Source organism: Falco rusticolus, chromosome 13, assembly GCF_015220075.1.
Source record: "Falco rusticolus isolate bFalRus1 chromosome 13, bFalRus1.pri, whole genome shotgun sequence".
Lineage (NCBI taxonomy): Eukaryota > Metazoa > Chordata > Aves > Falconiformes > Falconidae > Falco > Falco rusticolus.
Genome location: NC_051199.1, coordinates 17,383,774 through 17,400,854, shown reverse-complemented (window position 1 = coordinate 17,400,854; position 17,081 = coordinate 17,383,774). Strand labels below are relative to the sequence as shown.

General features: G+C 49.7%; 1 protein-coding gene across 1 annotated transcript; it reads right to left on the bottom strand.

Moving 5' to 3' along the window:
• Positions 1 to 4,834: 4,834 nt before the first annotated feature.
• CLDN1 (claudin 1) lies at positions 4,835 to 16,578 on the bottom strand. Its single transcript, XM_037406935.1, has 4 exons — positions 16,234 to 16,578; positions 7,922 to 8,086; positions 7,342 to 7,426; positions 4,835 to 6,850 (listed from the first exon to the last, which is right to left on the bottom strand). Exons 1-4 carry the CDS (start codon positions 16,454 to 16,456, stop codon positions 6,688 to 6,690), a joined length of 636 nt encoding a protein of 211 aa, XP_037262832.1. The 5' UTR covers positions 16,457 to 16,578; the 3' UTR covers positions 4,835 to 6,687.
• Positions 16,579 to 17,081: the final 503 nt, after the last annotated feature.

Genomic DNA, 17,081 nt, shown 5'->3' with positions numbered 1-17,081 from the left:
TGGGGAGTGTTACACAAGGGGAGGGTGGAGCGCGTTCCACCGCCCTTCCACGGCTTGTGGGCAGAAAAGCCTATCGCTGCCGCGGTGTTTCTACTCCCCCAAGATGGAGTTAATGCTGTTTACCTTGTAATAAGAATGCTATTTCTTGATTTTTTTCCCTTGACTGAGCTTGTTTTTATGGCTCCCCTGCTGCTCCACTGCTGGGGGAGTTGGCTCGGAAGGCAGCCAGGAGCACTGGGCTGGGAGGACCAGCATCCCACCCCTCCCACCTGCTGAACAGAGCCGTGTGGTTCCCAAGTTAAAAAGCAAAGCCCTCGGCTGCAGTGGGAGGTGAATCCACGGCAAGGAAGAACACGCTTGGTACTAGCACTAGGAAGCTCACATAGCTGGGTATTTCCTAGGAGCCTGGGAAGTAGGAAAGCTTGGCACTAGCTAGTCTGTGTTGTTTTTCTCTCTCAGCCTCCTGCAGGATAGCTTCTTTCTCAACCTTATTTTTCTTCTTTTTTTTTTTTCTCTTTTTTTTTTTTCATTAAAAGCCATCTGCAAAGTATAGGGCGTTGGCAAAGGCTGTCTTTGTACTCCTCAGTCGTGGGGATCCTTGCTGGCAATGCAGGTGGAAATCCTTAACTGTGATGAGATGGTGATGTGAAAATGCAGTTCTTACATCAGTCACATCCTTCACCTTCCTGGACAAGAGCCAGTGATGCACCTTTTGCAGGTATGGTATTTGATGTTGCAGTAGGTGAAGTACAAAAATATCATGGTAAGAACGGGAACTTATGCCAGAATGTGCAATGTGCCAGAATGTGCCACCAGCCCATCTAACGCAGCCTCGGCTGTACTGGTCAGGAACAGCCTGGTATGCTCAGATGGACCTGGTGATGCAAGGCATTTGGAAAAGACCATCCTCAAGGAGGAGGGAGGACCTGGGCAACTGCAGAGAAGAAGGGCAGGAGGGGATCAGAGCCCAGTTTCAAAGCAAGGCAAAACCCAAACACACAAAAATACCTTAATATGGTAAACTCAACATCAAATTTCAGGCTTCTGACATGAAAGCTGCTTCTGGGCCTGGATGATGAACCAGCCAGGAGCAGAGGGCAGTTTCAGTGCCTCAAGGCAAACCCATGGATGGGTTGCCCAGTGCTCAGCCCCCAACCCAGGCAGGACCCACTAGCTGGTGGCTGCTTGCAGCCCCTGTGGCAGCAAAGCAGAAGCACCCACAGGTTCCCATGGTGGGGGGCTCCTAGTGTCTGCAGCACATCTCTGTAGGAAATGTAGATCCTAGAAACACCAAGTCCCTGACGCAGTATGCTAGGAATCCAGGCAGGGCTTTTCTGGAAAAGCTGTAGGAGTTGGGATGTTTTCCAATTGAACACGAGGCTCAACAAAGGAGTGTTTTTCCCTTTCTGCACAGTGATGCAGATGCCATAGCATGCAGGACTTCTGCGGGGACTGTAGACAGGGTCAAAAGCATCGTGCTATAGAAAAGCAAGCTCCTTGTTACAGGCTGGACTTCTAGAAGCAGGGAAAAAGCAACCAGGCAAACTGAAGAACCAGTGGGATTGGATGAATGAAGAGCATAATGAAGGGGGAGAATGAGGAAATCCTTGCAATGCTGTTTGTGTTGCAATCAAAGGTCCTGTTTGCAAAGTTCAGATCAGTTGCCCAGTTGGGTGCAAAGCCCCGTCTGAAACACATCGTTGTGGTGCATCTGGCTGCTGGGGTAAACTGCAGCACCTTCTGGAAAATGAGTGCACCTGAGCCAGGTCTGTGACTGGCAGTCCCATTCCTCTGGGACCCCTGCAGAGACATCTAAGCAGAGTAGCTGAGAAGGGGACTTTTTCTTGACTGTAGCGATGGGGCTCACGGAAAGTTTAGAGAGACTTTCTGAGAGGCAAAACCCTCGCAAATGGGGTGTAAGTAGTAAGACTCAAGCAGCTTGAAGGGGAAGGAGGAATGAAAAGCCTCAGGAAGAGCAGACAAAAATGCAGTCACAGGCAGTATAAGCTCCTGCTGGGAATGCAAGTAAAGAGATCCAAGTTCCAAGATGGCAAGGTCTGCAACCCTTCATCTTGTCTCAGGGCAGCTGTTCCCGTGGGCACAGAGGGAGGGAACCCACCGGCAGCTCTCTGCTCTGCATGACACCAGCAGTGTCATGTCTCCTCTGCCCCTCGGTGGGTGCTAAAGTGGTGGGCAAACCACATTGTGGGGGAGGAATCCTGATGGCACTCGTGCACATGGGTGCTACTTACTGGCAGGACTCTGGCCACTTGCAAGGTCTTACACTGCAAGATCTGACTGCAGCCCTGCCACTGTGCAGAGAGCTGACTTGGCGGAATGCCTTTTCGGGGAGACACAGGTGTAAGATCCTGGAAGATGCTGCTGCTGTCGGCATCTTCTAGAAGCCCCTTGTGAAAACACAGAGAGTTTTACATCACTGTTAATTCACTGGCTGCCCCAGTTACTCTGTGTCTCCATGCTCAGGACAAAGGCTCTTTCAGTCTCATCACTCATCTATATTTGTAAATCCACTACATTTGAGCAATTTCAGGAAGGTTGATGGCATTTCTGCAGTTTGCTCTTAAGCAGAAGTGCTGCATTAACTTTGTTCCCTTAGTAATGCTGTTATTTGTGCTTCTGCCTTATATTAAAAAGATTCTGAGCTTGTATGAATATTTCCCAAACATTTCTTATCACCAGCTGTCACCAGTTCTATTGGTTATTTCTGGGATCTCCATTGTCAGAGTTTTCAGTGCTTCGATACAATTCATGTGCCTAGATCAGTACAGAAAACAAAGGCAGATTTATTGTAAGAAGCTCATGTAAATCAGAAGCTGAATCTGATAAAGGCATTAGCATAGATGGTTTCTTAAAATTACTGAGTTGGAGAAGCTAAGAAATCCAACAGGCTGATGCTATTCCAAATCTTGAGCTTTCTTACTATTTTGAAATATCTAAGCAATATGAATAAGCATGTAAGTCCCACTGACAGTGAAGCTCCCCACATAGTATACACAGCTCTGGCACCATGCGAGTAAGTATGGTGTAGAAGAAGACGCCAAGAAGCTGTCAAAGTTCTCATTGTCTGTACAGACAAATGCCATCGTTTCATTGCAAGATGGCTTTAGCAGCAGGAATGTCAGTCACATGCAAGGACTGAAATCCAGTGGGAAACTCTCCCCCAGCTTTCAACCCATGTTACTCCTCTTCTATGCAACCTACGGCAGAGATGGCCAAAGGGCTGTAGAAAACATGACTAAGTAGAATTACATGATTAGGCAAGAAAGGCAGGGGATAAAGATTGAAAAACACCCTCCCAAGCAGGGTCAGGGGCATCTCTTGAGATGTCAGCCCTCCAAGAGATACTGCCCCTTGTCACCACCAGACAGGAATTAGGATCATGAGCCATGAGATTACATTTACCCCCAAACTTCACCCATGGCTTTCCAACCAGCCTGCTAGCAACCCGCAAGCCCAATCCAAATAGAAGTTTGGCTGTGAATTTTGTCAAGTTAAAAGTATAGCAAACAAGCAAGCTACCCTCTGGCTCCTTCCTCTCTGCCAGCCTCACACACAGATCTGTCTCCCGCAACAGCCCAGTTTTGCCAGCAGCCAGGAAGTCCTACTGACCATTTTGTAGGTGGGATTGCTTTCCTCCCTCATTCTGCCCAGGAAACTTCAGAGTGGAACTTGCAAAAGTCCTTGAAGAGGGAGTGAGCACGAAAACATGGGAAAAAATTAATCTCAATGGAAATTCTTGACTAATTGACAGGTTGGAATAAGAATGACCATAGACCCCAAACTATGCCAGGCAACCAGTCTGCTCCAGGCACTGCAAGCTCCCTCAGCCAGCCACATGCCTGGCTGTTTTGCTGTGCCAGCTTTACAAGGCCTAATTAGCTCTATTCCTTTTGTTTGTAATTACAAAAGCAAACAGCCCTTGGAGAGTGAGGGAACAGAGGCTGCAGCTCCTTGACTGAGCTTAAGAAAATGTTTTAAATAAAGTTTGCTTCTCATCACATGTACTTAAAAAAATATGAAAGGGATGAACACAAGAGCCCTGGTGAATGGAAAAAGTTTTTTCAGGGTAGGTAGAAGGGGGAATAGAGCCTTGCTGTCCTGTGGAGGTATCAGAGCAGGTCCGAAGAGATCATCCACAGCTGGAACCATTCTCTACCTGGCCTGACTGGTTATGCTCATTGTCACAGCTGGAAGAAACGCAGTACCCTCCCAAAGGGGCTTTAATATGAGACGAATCCTCTCACAGCCCATCTTTTCATGATCCTGTTAACCCAGAAGTGTGAAGGAATTGCATATTAATAGTTCAAGAAAAGACATAAATCAGCAGGTCTCTTCCTGCTCTGGAGGCAGAGCATCTCATGCAGATAGCCACAGCCTGCACATACCCTACCCCAGAGAAAGCTACAGAGAGCAAAGCGCTGCTGAAACACAGAGCATCTCTCCTGGGAGCACCGTGGCTCCACACCCCATCCCTTCCCCATTCCTCCAGCTCCCACTCCCCTGCAAGGGAGCCATCTGCTTTCCCCCTGCCCCTTCCTGCTCCACCCAGGGCGCAGCCTGCCTCACGGAGGAGCAGACCTTCTGGTTCCTGGGCTGCAATCATAGCAGATTACTGGGTGAGTTTCTGCCAGAGGCCACAACTGCCTGACTCACTGCAGAAGATCTGTCCCCACCTATGTCTGCTGTAGATACACACAGCTAAACAAGCTCCATCCTGGCAGGCAGGCTCCCAACAGCTCAAGCCCCAGTCTTCTCTTCCATACACACTATGCAAGTTCTGCTCAAAACCAAGAAATTAAGTAATAGAGTCAAGTTTTCCTTAAAAAAAAAAAGTCCATTTATTGAAATTGTTTAAACACTTTATACAAGTTCCCAATACAAGCATCTGCTCCCTGGCTCAGGGTTAATGCAAATACAAAAGCACAGACTTCAGCAGCTCTTTAACATGACCTGAGCTGCCACCTCTTAAGACAAGGTCTCCCGAGGCAGCTGCTGTACACAGGCAACAGTTCCCCATGGAGACGTGAAAGCCACATGACCCAGCTCCAAGTACAGGCCAATATCAATTCAAGCCTGAAGCAAATGCTCTGGTTGGTTTCTTTTAGTAACTTTGATTTATGTTGCAGAGTCAGGTCAAACAGAGGTACAATGCTTATACAACCCGCCAACACCATGGCTGTACACAGCTCAGCCACAGAGGCTCTCTCCCTCTCTACAGAAGGAAAGCAAGAAGTCTGATGCCTCTGAGCACATATGTAATTGTAAAGCCTGGTCTGAAGCAAGTAGTTTCCTTCTGTAGAAAGAGCAAGGTTGAGCTTTGGAAAACTGGTACCACCTCCTTTCTAGGAATTACAAGACTTACCTCTGGACAGCCTCAACCAGTGTTAGTCAGACACCAAGTGACTGACTTGGTGTTTCAAAGGCATGAGAACCTTTGATGAGCTGCATTTTTTATTTTTATTTTTTTTAAGATATGACTTAATATGCAAGGATGGCTTTATCTTTAAAATGCTAGTTTCTTCCTCTTTGGTGAGCTTGGATTACAACAAAATGCCATAACCTTTGGGTCAGTTTCCTTGGAATTTGCCTTCATATCATCACTGAAAGTGTTTACAAGAAAAGACAGGATCAAATGGCAGCGTGTGAGGTATCCTTGGGGAAACATCAGGGAGTGGCAGTGCATTCAATTTGGTTCAGCACATTTAGCTGCTTAAGGCAAACTGAAATCAGTAACTAAGCCCAAATGAGAAAGACTCAAGGAAAAAGGAGAATGTTAAAAGGTGGCTTGTAACACACAAGAGGATAAAGCTTCAAGCTCAGTTAGGTACTATGCTGGGAACACAGGGAAACAGTCACTGGCAGCAGCACTCGGTGTCTAAGGAACAGCAGCAACAGCCCTGCCAGAGACACCCAGTGAAAACAGAAGGCAATCATTTTTCTTGAGCTCTTCCCTGGCACCAGGGAAACCTGCAGCTACTTTGGGAGTCCGCTAACTTGTGCGGTCACCACCTTACACATCTGCTGTTGGTCAACAACATGTGCATGGACAGTTAGGGATTTCAATTTAAGTCACAGTAATTTAGTTGTGCCTGACCCTTTGTCATGCCCATCTGCACAGAAAGGAGGGTGCCGAAGATTATGCCAGTAGGACAGTACAAAAGCACTTTAGATCTCTTCAAACATTCCTACATGTAAAGCCTTTTCCTTAAAATTATGTTTCCCCTTAAGCTATTGGTTTCATCACTTTGTATATATGTTCCTTTAATTTCTACACGCACACACCACACTGGGCTCTAACTTACTGGGATATGGGACTGAATTGTTACCATCTATTTTTTAAAAAACTAAAAAAAAAAAAGCACCAACATCCATCTAAAAAACAGTATCATTTTCCCTTTTACTCCCAAATACTAAACTTAACCCAAGCTTGGAGGTTTCATCTTTCCAGTGGCAATACCTACGAACCTAGGCTAGCCTCCCTCCATGGGCTGGGAGAGAAGGGAGAAGTTATGTCCAGTAGCAAAGAGGATTACAAAAATATACACATTTTTGGGAGAAGAGGAAGGCAGAACCTAGAGTCTGAACTCTGCTCAGGACAGTGGCATTGTAGTGTCCTCTCCAAAATGCTCTCACTACCAGTGCTGGTGGCTCCTCTTCTTTGTTTCATTATACATAATCCTTCCCTGTGGAGGGGGCATTTTTTGGGTAGCCTCGGCTGGGTGGATATGAAGTTTCTCTCCGTGGACAGGAGCAGCAGAGGAAGGCCCCCCCCAGCATGGCCAGAGAAGCAGCTGCCCAGCCGATGAAGAGAGCTGATCCAAACTCAAATCTGGGGGAGAAAGAAGGAAGAAAGTGAATATACAAGTAATACCTCTGGATTACCATGTTCGTACAAAGCAGAAAGGAGCTGAAACTGGGATGGAAGTGGCTTCCTGCAAGGCAGCAGTTTGAAGCAGCCCGAGACCCTGCTGCCCCTCAAAGCCCAGAGCTTTTCTCACTGCAATAGTCCAGTCCTTTAGGTCACCCCGCACAGAGGCGGTGGGGCCAGGCTCTGTGCAAACCGGGCCTGAAGCATTTAGTGGGGGGAAATTGCGTAAGTCACATCAGTTAGGTCTCTGGCAGTGATGCTGCCTTAAAAAAAGCCGAGACTTAAGAGCCACACGGATGATGAGATCTGGTCCTAATGCTCTTTCTGCACAGTTTGAAGCCAACGCAGCCAGCTGAGAACTCCTTCCTTTGTTTTGAGCTACTGCTATGCAAAACTAAGCCCTGTGAGCATTTTCATACTATACGATAGTGTTATATCAACTGGGTCAGTACCTGGTGTTGACAGGAGTAAAAGGGTCATAAAAGGCCCGAGCCACTCTGTTGCCGTACCATGATGTGGCCACCAGTGCTGCCAAACCTGTCGATGAAGGGAACACAATGTCATGACTTAAGAAAAAATCAACAAATTTACTGCAAAAAATTACATGAAGCAGAACCAGCATCTGGAATGGTGCTGAGCCACTGCTATTGCTGCCCTGGGAAGCTCTGAGCTGTTACTTAGTGCTGGCCGAGAGAGAAATTAAGAAACCAACAATAAAACCCAAGTACCCACAGTTACATAGCATCAAAAGCCACACTGCTGACAGTCTTTCAGTGAAGCAGGTCAAACTCTGCTCTACTAACACATATGGAAGGCCTGCAGTCCACACAGAAAGTATACTGCTAGTTAGTGCCAAGAGACCCATTTGACACCTCTGGTAGCCAGCAGCTACGTGCTAGAGCCTGCTAGAGAATTCCCAGCCCCAAATGCTCTTGGAGCAATGACAGCAAGCCATCCCCTATCCTTTCACATCCTGTGCAGGATAAATGCCATCTGGGAAATGGCACATTTAACACTAAATATGTTACCAACCTGAAATGATGAAGATCACCCCACCAAAAACAGCCATCCGCATCTTCTTCACCTGGTCATCTTCCATGCATTTCATGCATTTCATGCCAGTCACAGCAACAAATACAGCAACAAGTCCCAGGAGTATTGCAGCCACCATCAAAGCCCGAGTGGCCTGCAGACTGCCTAGAAGATATTAGGATTGGAGTTACCACAAAGAAAACAAGATACAAATAGAAATTCAAATCACTGGGCTCAGTAATCATGTGTCAAAACACTCTGCTCCCTGTTACACAGTATACCGCCAAGCAAGACATTTCTTTTTAGCTTTAAGCTCCCAGAAACTGTCGGGCATCAGGATCAGAGGACTCTCAGCCTCTTCTAAAATGCATGACAAACAAGGGCATGCAGCTTTTTGCAGGAAATGACCTGGGAATTGCCCTCAGACATCTTTTGTTCCTTGATCATTTGAATCCCAATTGGAAGGACCTATCTGTTTATCAAAAGAAGTATTCAGATTTAGGCTCTACCTTGACAAAGCATTCAAGCACATGTTTTAATATGAATAGTGCATACATATGAATAGTCCCACAGCAGACAGCAAGGCCCCTTTATTGCTCAAAGCTTCCAAAACCTGTGTTTTATACAAATACCTCGGTGACAATTTCGGCATTTTTTGTACTAAATCCTCAGAGTCCCAGAGGGTACAAAAACACAGTTGCAACAGAAACAGGATTTTCCCAGCCAAGTGAAAAATGCAGGGGATGATGGGACACAATCCAACCTAAAATATTTAGCTTAGACTCAAAGACATTTAGATGTTTCATTTAAGAAGCCTCTTGCACTTTTCAAGTATTGGAGCATGGGGTGATGCCTCCCATAGGCAAGGGTTGTATTGGCCTGGCTTCTCAGCAGACAGACGCAATGTACTTTTATCCAAGGTTTGGTTTTATATTGACTCAGGTGAAGGCACACACACTTTAACCCTAGGTATGTGAGCCACTGAAATCAGCTATTCTTGACCCCAAAGGAAAACGATATAAATTAAATCACTACTAAAAAACTCAGGTGACAAAACACCTGAATAGCGGTGAAAGAGCCCGAGCGTCACTGCCTAGCACATCAGGTTCGTTTGAACAGCATGGATTTTCACATGCAGTCCTGTTAAGATCTAGGAACAAACAGGGCTGGTTAATCAAAGGAACAAGCTCCCAGGAGCATGTGGTAACCAAGGCAAAAAAGTCCCCTGTCACAGAAGGTTATCTAGCAGCAACACATGTATAGTTCTGCAAAGCATCACCAGAATCTGCTGCCAAGTCTGGAGCTCACTCCTCGGAACACACCCCGACACACTCTGCCAGAGCTTTGCAAAGCACTCCAAGTCTGGGCAACTGCAACTGCCACACCGAAGCCTACAACCAAGAGAGCACCTGCAAACTCTGTCAGCACCCAGCAGCCTGCACTGCAGCAGCAGGTTCTCCGGCTCAGCTCCAAGCCCAGGCAGCAGTCCCAATTCCATACTGGCCAGGAGGGGAGCACAGCCCCACACCTGTCCTCTGCGGCTTCTCTACTACACTTTGCCCCGCAGCACCGCTCGCTCGTGCAGGAACACTCTTGTGACTCACACCAAGAACAGGCTACCAGGCTCTACTTCTGCTTTAAACCAGACCTGGATCTGCCCCTACGCGCACATGGTTCTGTAAATAGATTATGAGAGCAGTTAAACAATACAATAAGAAAGGCAATATGCAGAGCAATAGGAAGTGACACACTTTCATAAGAAGTCTTGGCTTTCTGAGGAAAAATCCCATTATCAGCTTGGCCAAACGTCATCTCACTTCCTCCAAAGGGGAAAGGTGACACACCCCACCGGCGAGGTGTTCATCGAAACCCATCTGCTGCACCCATTGTAGAAACCCATTTCCAAAGCAGTTTATCACTTCAGCACAAATCACAATAGCAGTTTCCAAACATTTTTAATGGATTTATCTCCAGTTGTCAGGTGATGCTCTAAAAATAATTTTAGCTTACAAAAGTTATGCTAATTTTCAGAAAGACTTCAGCTGACAGGTTACCACCCAGGCAAACAACCCAGCTACCATACATTTAAGGCTAAATTGTGCATTACAGCAGCAGCTTTGCAGAGGCAAATGACTGAACACTAGTTCATACTTTGCATGGGAAAGGATGTTTTCTGCAGAGGTACCAAACCTCTTTTGTCAACTCTACAGTAAGTTAGACTTAGTCTTGCTGCAGAAGGCATTACTTTGTAGGAGAGGGTTTTGAAGGTGTTTTTTTTAAATGAAGCTGAAAATAGGATATGTTCTCAACTAGAAAGCTAGTTGTAAGGGTGGGAAGAGACCTCTCACTTTCAAACACAGTACTAAGGGACAAAGCAAGGAAGATGCCTCAAAGTTTCTACGACCTCAGAAGACCTAGCTAGGAAACCTGCTAAAAATCTCAAGATGTACAAATACTAACTGGTGCTTTGCAGAAGCAGCTGTACAAAAAGCAGCACTGTAAGCTTTTACCAGGGCCACCCATTTGCAGTGACAGATATGGAGGGACCTATCTCCTGGTGTCCTCACCCTTCCCTTACACACAGCTCCATGGCGTAAGAGGACAGAAGCACTTAGGAAACTTGTAGTAGGACAGAAAAACGGGTTGGAGCATTGGCAGAACAGACTGTCCCTTTATCCCAAGTTTTACTATGACATGACTGTATTAGCCAACCAACCTCCCCTCCACCCAGCCTGGCTGCCCTGTGCATACAGCATGTGCTGGGAGACAGCGCTTTTGTCTTCCTACTGCTTTTGCAATGTGTGCAGTACTTTGACTGTGGTTAATCATCATACAAGCTATTCGTTATTATGTACACGTTAACAGCCATGTCGTCAATGGAAGCTGCACATCCAGAGGCTGAGAAAGCTAGTTTAATAATAGTTCTGTTGTTCACATGGGCATTTCCAGGTGCTTTAAAAATCCCAAATGATACAAGTATAGTATTGTCTTAACCTGCTTAACAGGACTGGCTACCAACAAGTAGAAGTGCTCCACAGCAATTTAACTTTACAACCTCTACGATGTTAGAGAGAAACAGGATTTCCCCTGCACTCCTTGCTGCTGCAACTGTCTCACCAACAGGAACAGGTAGCACAATGCTTGTAGCCTCCCACACTATACACCACAGCTGTTGGAAAGCCCAAGCAGCCTCAGAAGCCCATGAGGAAAAAAACCAAACCCACCTGGCACCCAGCAACAGCTATCAGATGGCAACAGTATTTTCTCAACATACACCACGCAGAAGCCAAGACTTTTTATTGCTGGTTAGTAATGAGACCTGGCCTGAAAAGTCTACTGCAAGAAACCATAAAGTACTGAAGAACAGAGGCTTAAAACTACTGAGGATGGTTAATAACAAATGTGAATTCTGCAAGGTATAAAATACTGTACAGTCCACAAAAATGACACAGCAGCTCATACTTGTTTCACATAATTAATCCACTTTTTAAAAACTCTAACAAAACAATTCTTGGTGGGTTTGGACACAAACCACACGATGCAGTTTATCTGAAGCCTCCATAAGACTTTTCCCTACCCACAACTATCATTACCTGACACAGAAGTAACTGCTGGCAACTGCTTAGTTATAAAACCAGGACTTCACCAGGGTATGTTTGAGGTTATTTTTCTGTCATCACATTTCCTTATTTATTCTGCTTATGTCATCTACGTTGTAAAAAAGCTGTTGGGAAAGTGCCACAGGATTTTTTGTAATACCTGTTTGTAATGCAAAATTGCTGTAATGGCTCCGTGTTCAGATCATTTTCTGATAGGGATGCTCATTGACTGCCTTGCTTATGTTTAAACTATGGACTTTTCCTTCCCTTCCCATGGGCCTCCATGCAACCAAGTGACAACAGAATACAGGTGAAACAGGTGCTGTGCAGCTCCCTCTGAACTCTGCAAGGGAAGTTTCCCCAGGAGCTATAAGCACCCCTGTAGCATAGGAAGCATGTCACACTGTCTGCCTCCAAGAGAAGTCAGTCAGCAGCCTTCAAAGCCTTCTCACAGGGCTTTCATGAAAGCTGGGTCTCCTGGAAGGAGGGATATGGGATCTGAGATGCTGCTGTTCTGCCCTGCCGGTGCTTGAAAGTTATTTCTGTGCAGCAGGCAAGGGACTGAAGATTGAGCATGCAGTAACAGCTTCAGAGGTCACCAGCAAGCATCTCACACTTTGCAGGCATTCTGGCTCGACCCAAATGCCTGCTAATGGCTTGTAAGCTTTCAGCCTCCTTACCAGCCCCTGAAAAGACCCCACACACCCATCACCATCAGATGTTCCAGTTTGCACTCCTTCAAATTGCCTCCACACAGGTCTAGAAGGCTGTACAGAGGAATTGGGCAGCACACACATCCAGTGCAACAGAGGCAAGTTCAGTAGGTGACAGTGGCCTTGTACTCTTGCCTATACCAAAGCAAATAGTATGCAAATAGTTTTACAAATAGCAAAAAGGTTCCGTGCAGTCACTCAAGCAGCAGAGAAAGCTTGCTGGTAAGACATACTGTACCACCATTTCCAGATTCCTGGTCAGAGGAGACCTGGGCAGCCTGTTTTCCCACAAAGCCTGGAAATTCACTTACCAGGAGATTTAGTAACAGAGTAACACCAACTACTAAAGCTGCTTAGAAGCTGCTTGTAGAGCAATACAGCCAGTGTATTGCAACAGACTCCCCATCCCCTCTTGCAGGCACAGCACGGCACCACACAGGAACAGCCTGGGTGGCATTCCAAGTAACCCTCTACCTTCTCAAAGCGCAGCACAAGTGAGACTTTTATCACTTGATCATGATTTTTCATGAGGAAGGCACAGGGATTGAGAAACACAGGAGTAAATTAACCCTTAACCCACATGAAAGTACAGATACCAGCAGGTTCTACCTGCTTACTCCAGATCTACAGATGGAGAGGTGACAACCTATTTGGACATATTTGTCCCTCGTGCTATAGCTTTGTCGCTCCCTGGGCCACTCTCCCAACTCCCTTACCACCATGACAGAGCAGCAGCAACCTGAACGTGAACCCTTGCTTCCCCTCATCTATATCCTCTTCCCCAGCTCCTGAAACAGGCTCAGCCAGGCTGGTAAAGGTGTAGGAGGGAAGACTTCATATTTCAGTGATGCTGTTTGACCCAGAGGGCATTCAAACCCTTGTTTATTTTCTGGGCTAGGGCACAAAGGCTCATTGTGGATGTACTAGGTCTGGTGATGAAGTGGTAGATGAGTCTCAGCTCGTTTCAAGCACAGAACTTCTCCCAGCAAACCCAAACTGGGCAATGCGTATCTTCAGCTAAAACAGCCTAGACAGGACCCAGAACAATCTCTGCTCTGAACAGGAGAGTATGGTTACGTGGGGCTGAAAGCTTCCAGAGACAGGTACCAGGAGCCCTTCTCCCTCCTGTCTGAGGGTCTCCCCGAGATCCTGGAGGAGCACAAAGCTGAGCTAAGCTCTATGGACGATGCTGGAGGGGTACAAGAACAATGCTGAGGCTGTGCAATAAAGCCTTGTTGCAAGGGTGGCTTTTGTTGCCTCTATGTCTGCGTGTGGCCACGCACTGCTTTTCACGTAAACCAGCAAAACGCAGCCTTTTTATTGCCTGAATAGGAGCACTGACATAAGCCCTCAGCTGAACGCAGCTGCGGGAGAAGTGCCAGCATGGGTGCACTCCAGCAGTGTGGCCACACGGGAAGCTGGAGGCCCCTTAGCTGGCTAACAGCGCTCATCAGCTTGTGCCAACCCCATCTCTGACATGCAGCATCAGCCCAAGCAACCAACCACTAACACATCTAGAGGAATGGCAATAGCTAATACCCAAGAGCTTTCTGGCTAAGCCTTCCAGCATTTCCACAACCTTGAATTACTGCAGGTGTGAGGAGGCACAGTTCTTTCTACAGGGACAAAGTAATTACAGATCTGAGCCTCTCCCATCAGTGCATGAGGCTCTGACATGTGGCTCAGAGCATTCAGGGCACGTTGAAGCTCTGGCAGTGAAGTGTGGCCAGGCAGAAAGTTTCTGGCCCACATAGCTGTACCACCTTCACCATGACATAAATGAATGCAGTAAGGGAGCTCTTACTGCACAGCTGCACCTGTTCCAGGGTGTGGCTGTTGAATTTGGTATAAACAGGGGGGGTTTGTTTTGGTTTTTTGGTTTTTTTTTTTTGCACCTCCACCTGCAACAGCACGGCTGGTCCATGCCTAAGTCTCCGTGGCTGCAAGATCTTGAAGGGAGACCAGACAGGGAAAAGAACAGATACAATCTATGTCCCTAGGTATCATCTGCTTTCAAGTGGGAAAGGCACAACCTAAGCAAGCCGGGGTACCAAAAGAACAAGGAGTCCTTCAGCCAACCCTTACTGACTGTACCAAGGAGGAGAACATCCCCTGTGATTCTTGCATTTCTTGGGCTTCCTGGGAATTTTCAGGCAAGTGTGCCCTGCAGGGCCAGGCGCCCAGTAAGAGCACAAAAAGGCTGCTAATAGCTCAGTCTCGGTCCCTGGCACCTCACACCTCCCTCCCCCGTAGCCCTGGAGGAGAGGGGCCCTCATTGTTTGCAGGACAAAGGTGAGGGGCACAGTGGCTGCCAGCGCTCGGCCGTGAATGGGCCAGGCTTTCGGGAGCGCTGTTAAGCCAGGCTCTGCACCCGATCCTGCGGGCAGGTCTCATTTACAGCACAAGGGGCTGCAGGCCACGCAGCCCCCGAGGCAATTCACCTTTCACAACCCATCCAGAGGGTGGCTGGAGATTCCTCAGCCCCGCTGGCATCTTCGCCCCCCACCCCCAGTGCGAGATAAGAGGCTCGAAGCTGAGCTGACATAATTACTGCTCAAACCGCCCCGCACCGTGTGCTTAGCCCAGCCCCCATTACCCACAGCCCTACACCCCGGTTAGTGCGAAGTGGGCACACCGCGCTCCTGAAGGGAGTAATTTGCACCCCTGCCAGCTGCAGGGCCCACGGGTGCTCGGGGCGAGGGAGTCACCGGTGTGGGCTACCAAGCAAGGTGGGGCCCGGGAGTCCGGCGTGACACAGGCAGGGCTGGTGGCAATCCAGCTCGGGGATACTCCCCGTGGCCCCCGGTTTATGTGAAACTGCCTGCTCACTCCTTTGGGAAAGAGAAGGTGGATAAGGTGGTAATTATTATTTTATTAATTAGGGAGGGAGAGGAATGAAGGTGTTCCAGGACACCGCTGGACTCGGGATAAGAGGAGGAATACTGAGAAAGGCTAGGGTTTCTTTAACCTCTTTTAAAGTTAAAATCTCCAGTGCTCTAGAAGCAGCCCTCGCTGGGGCTCACTGTGACCGCCCCGAGTGGCACCCCAGCAAGCCAGGCTGCAGCTCCTGCATGCATGAGATGGCTTCGCTGTCCCAGGACAAGAGAGGAGACCTAGAGATTACCTGGATGGACCGGTCTGCTTAAGAACTGCAGCCAGCGCTACCTGGGCGAGAGTCCAGCTCACCTGCCAGCCCTTTGCTTAAAAGCCCCACGGGAGTAGCAGCGACTTTCCAAGAGAACAAAAGCCCAGAACAGTCAAATGCATAAAGAAAAGGCTCCGTGCTCGCAAAGAGCACTTCAGCACCGCTGACAAACCGCTCCTTGCACAGAGCCGTGCCCCGCGAAGGCAGCCCCTGCTCAGCTGCCACAGCTAAAAGCTCTCGCTCGCAATCCCGGCGCGTTCCCGAACACACGTGGAAGATCTGCCCCTTCGCTTCCCAGGACGTTTTCTGTGGTGCGGGCAGGGGGCTGCGGGACGGCTTCGGCTCCCTCCCCCGGGCAGTGCCCCGCGCCCCGGGAGGCAGCGCCGCCGCGGGATGCGCTTCAGCAGGCGCCACACAGCCCCGGGTGCCCCGGAGGGCAGTTACCGCGGGAGTCACCTTCAGCCCCGGCTGGGAGAGCCACCGGGGGAACCCCAAGAGCCCCGACAGGACGAGGGGCCACCAAAGAGATGGGTGACCTCGAGCCCTGCACCTTCAACCTGAAGGGACAAACGGCGCAGGTCCGATGGGGCGGACACCTCGAGACTCGAGAGCAATGGCACCCCGGGGGGACAGGCACTGCGGGGTGGGGGTGGGGGAGGAGCGCGACAGGTCTGGCAGTCCCAGTCCTTCAGCCCGAGCCCCAGCATGGGGGTACGAACCCTACGGGACTAGTACCCTCAGCCCCGACCGGAGAGGCTTTAGAGCGGAGGGGACAACCCCGACGGGACGGGCACCGCCAGCCCCAGCTCCGACAGGACGGGCACGCCAGCCCCGCACCCCGCACCCCCGACTTACTCTCCAGCTTGAGCAGCGAGTCGTACACCTTGCACTGGATCTGCCCCGTGCTCTGCATGGCGCACGACATCCACAGCCCCTCGTAGAGCGCCTGGGCCGTGACGATGTTGTCCCCCGCGTAGGATGCCATCTTCCACTGGGGCATGGCGGTGCTGATGATGATGCCGATCCAGCCCAGGAAGGCCAGCACGAAGCCCAGCAGCTGCAGTCCCCCGCTGGCCATGTCTGCGCGGAGCCGGGCCGGGGGGTGCGCGGGGGGGAGGGCTGCTCCGCGCCGGCGGAGGGTCGCTGCGAGGGGAGCGAGAGAGCGCACCCAGCTCCGCGCACCGCACTGCCGCCCGCGCACCGCCCCGCGCAGGTTTTAAAGCCGCGCAAAGTGCGCCCCCTGCCGGCGGCGCCCCCGCCCCGCCCCGCGGGGTTTTCCGCGGCGGGACGCGGCCCCTCGCACCCCCGCGCCTTCCTCCGCGACGGAGCCGGGGGGGCCGCCCTGGCTGCTGCCGCTGCCCCCCTCCCCTCCCCTTCCTCCTTGGGTTGCAGCGTCGGGGGGATCTCGGCACCCCCGGGGTGAGGGGGGCGGCAGCAAAATGCCCGCCCCCCCCAACTCACACACGCTGGGGGTGTGCCCCCCTCCTTCGGGGTAGCGCCCCGACCCACAGCCCCTGCGGTCCGCTCTCCTCCTCCGTGCGGCTGGAGAAACGGCTGGTGGCACTGTCCCTTCTGTCCCCCACGGGCGTGCCACAGGGTTCTTTGGCACCCTTGGAGGTCTTGGCGCCGCCAAAGGGTGCCCTGGCTGTGCTCGTGGGTCCCCCCACTTCTAGAGCTTGGGGGGCCCTGAGAGCGTGAGCGCA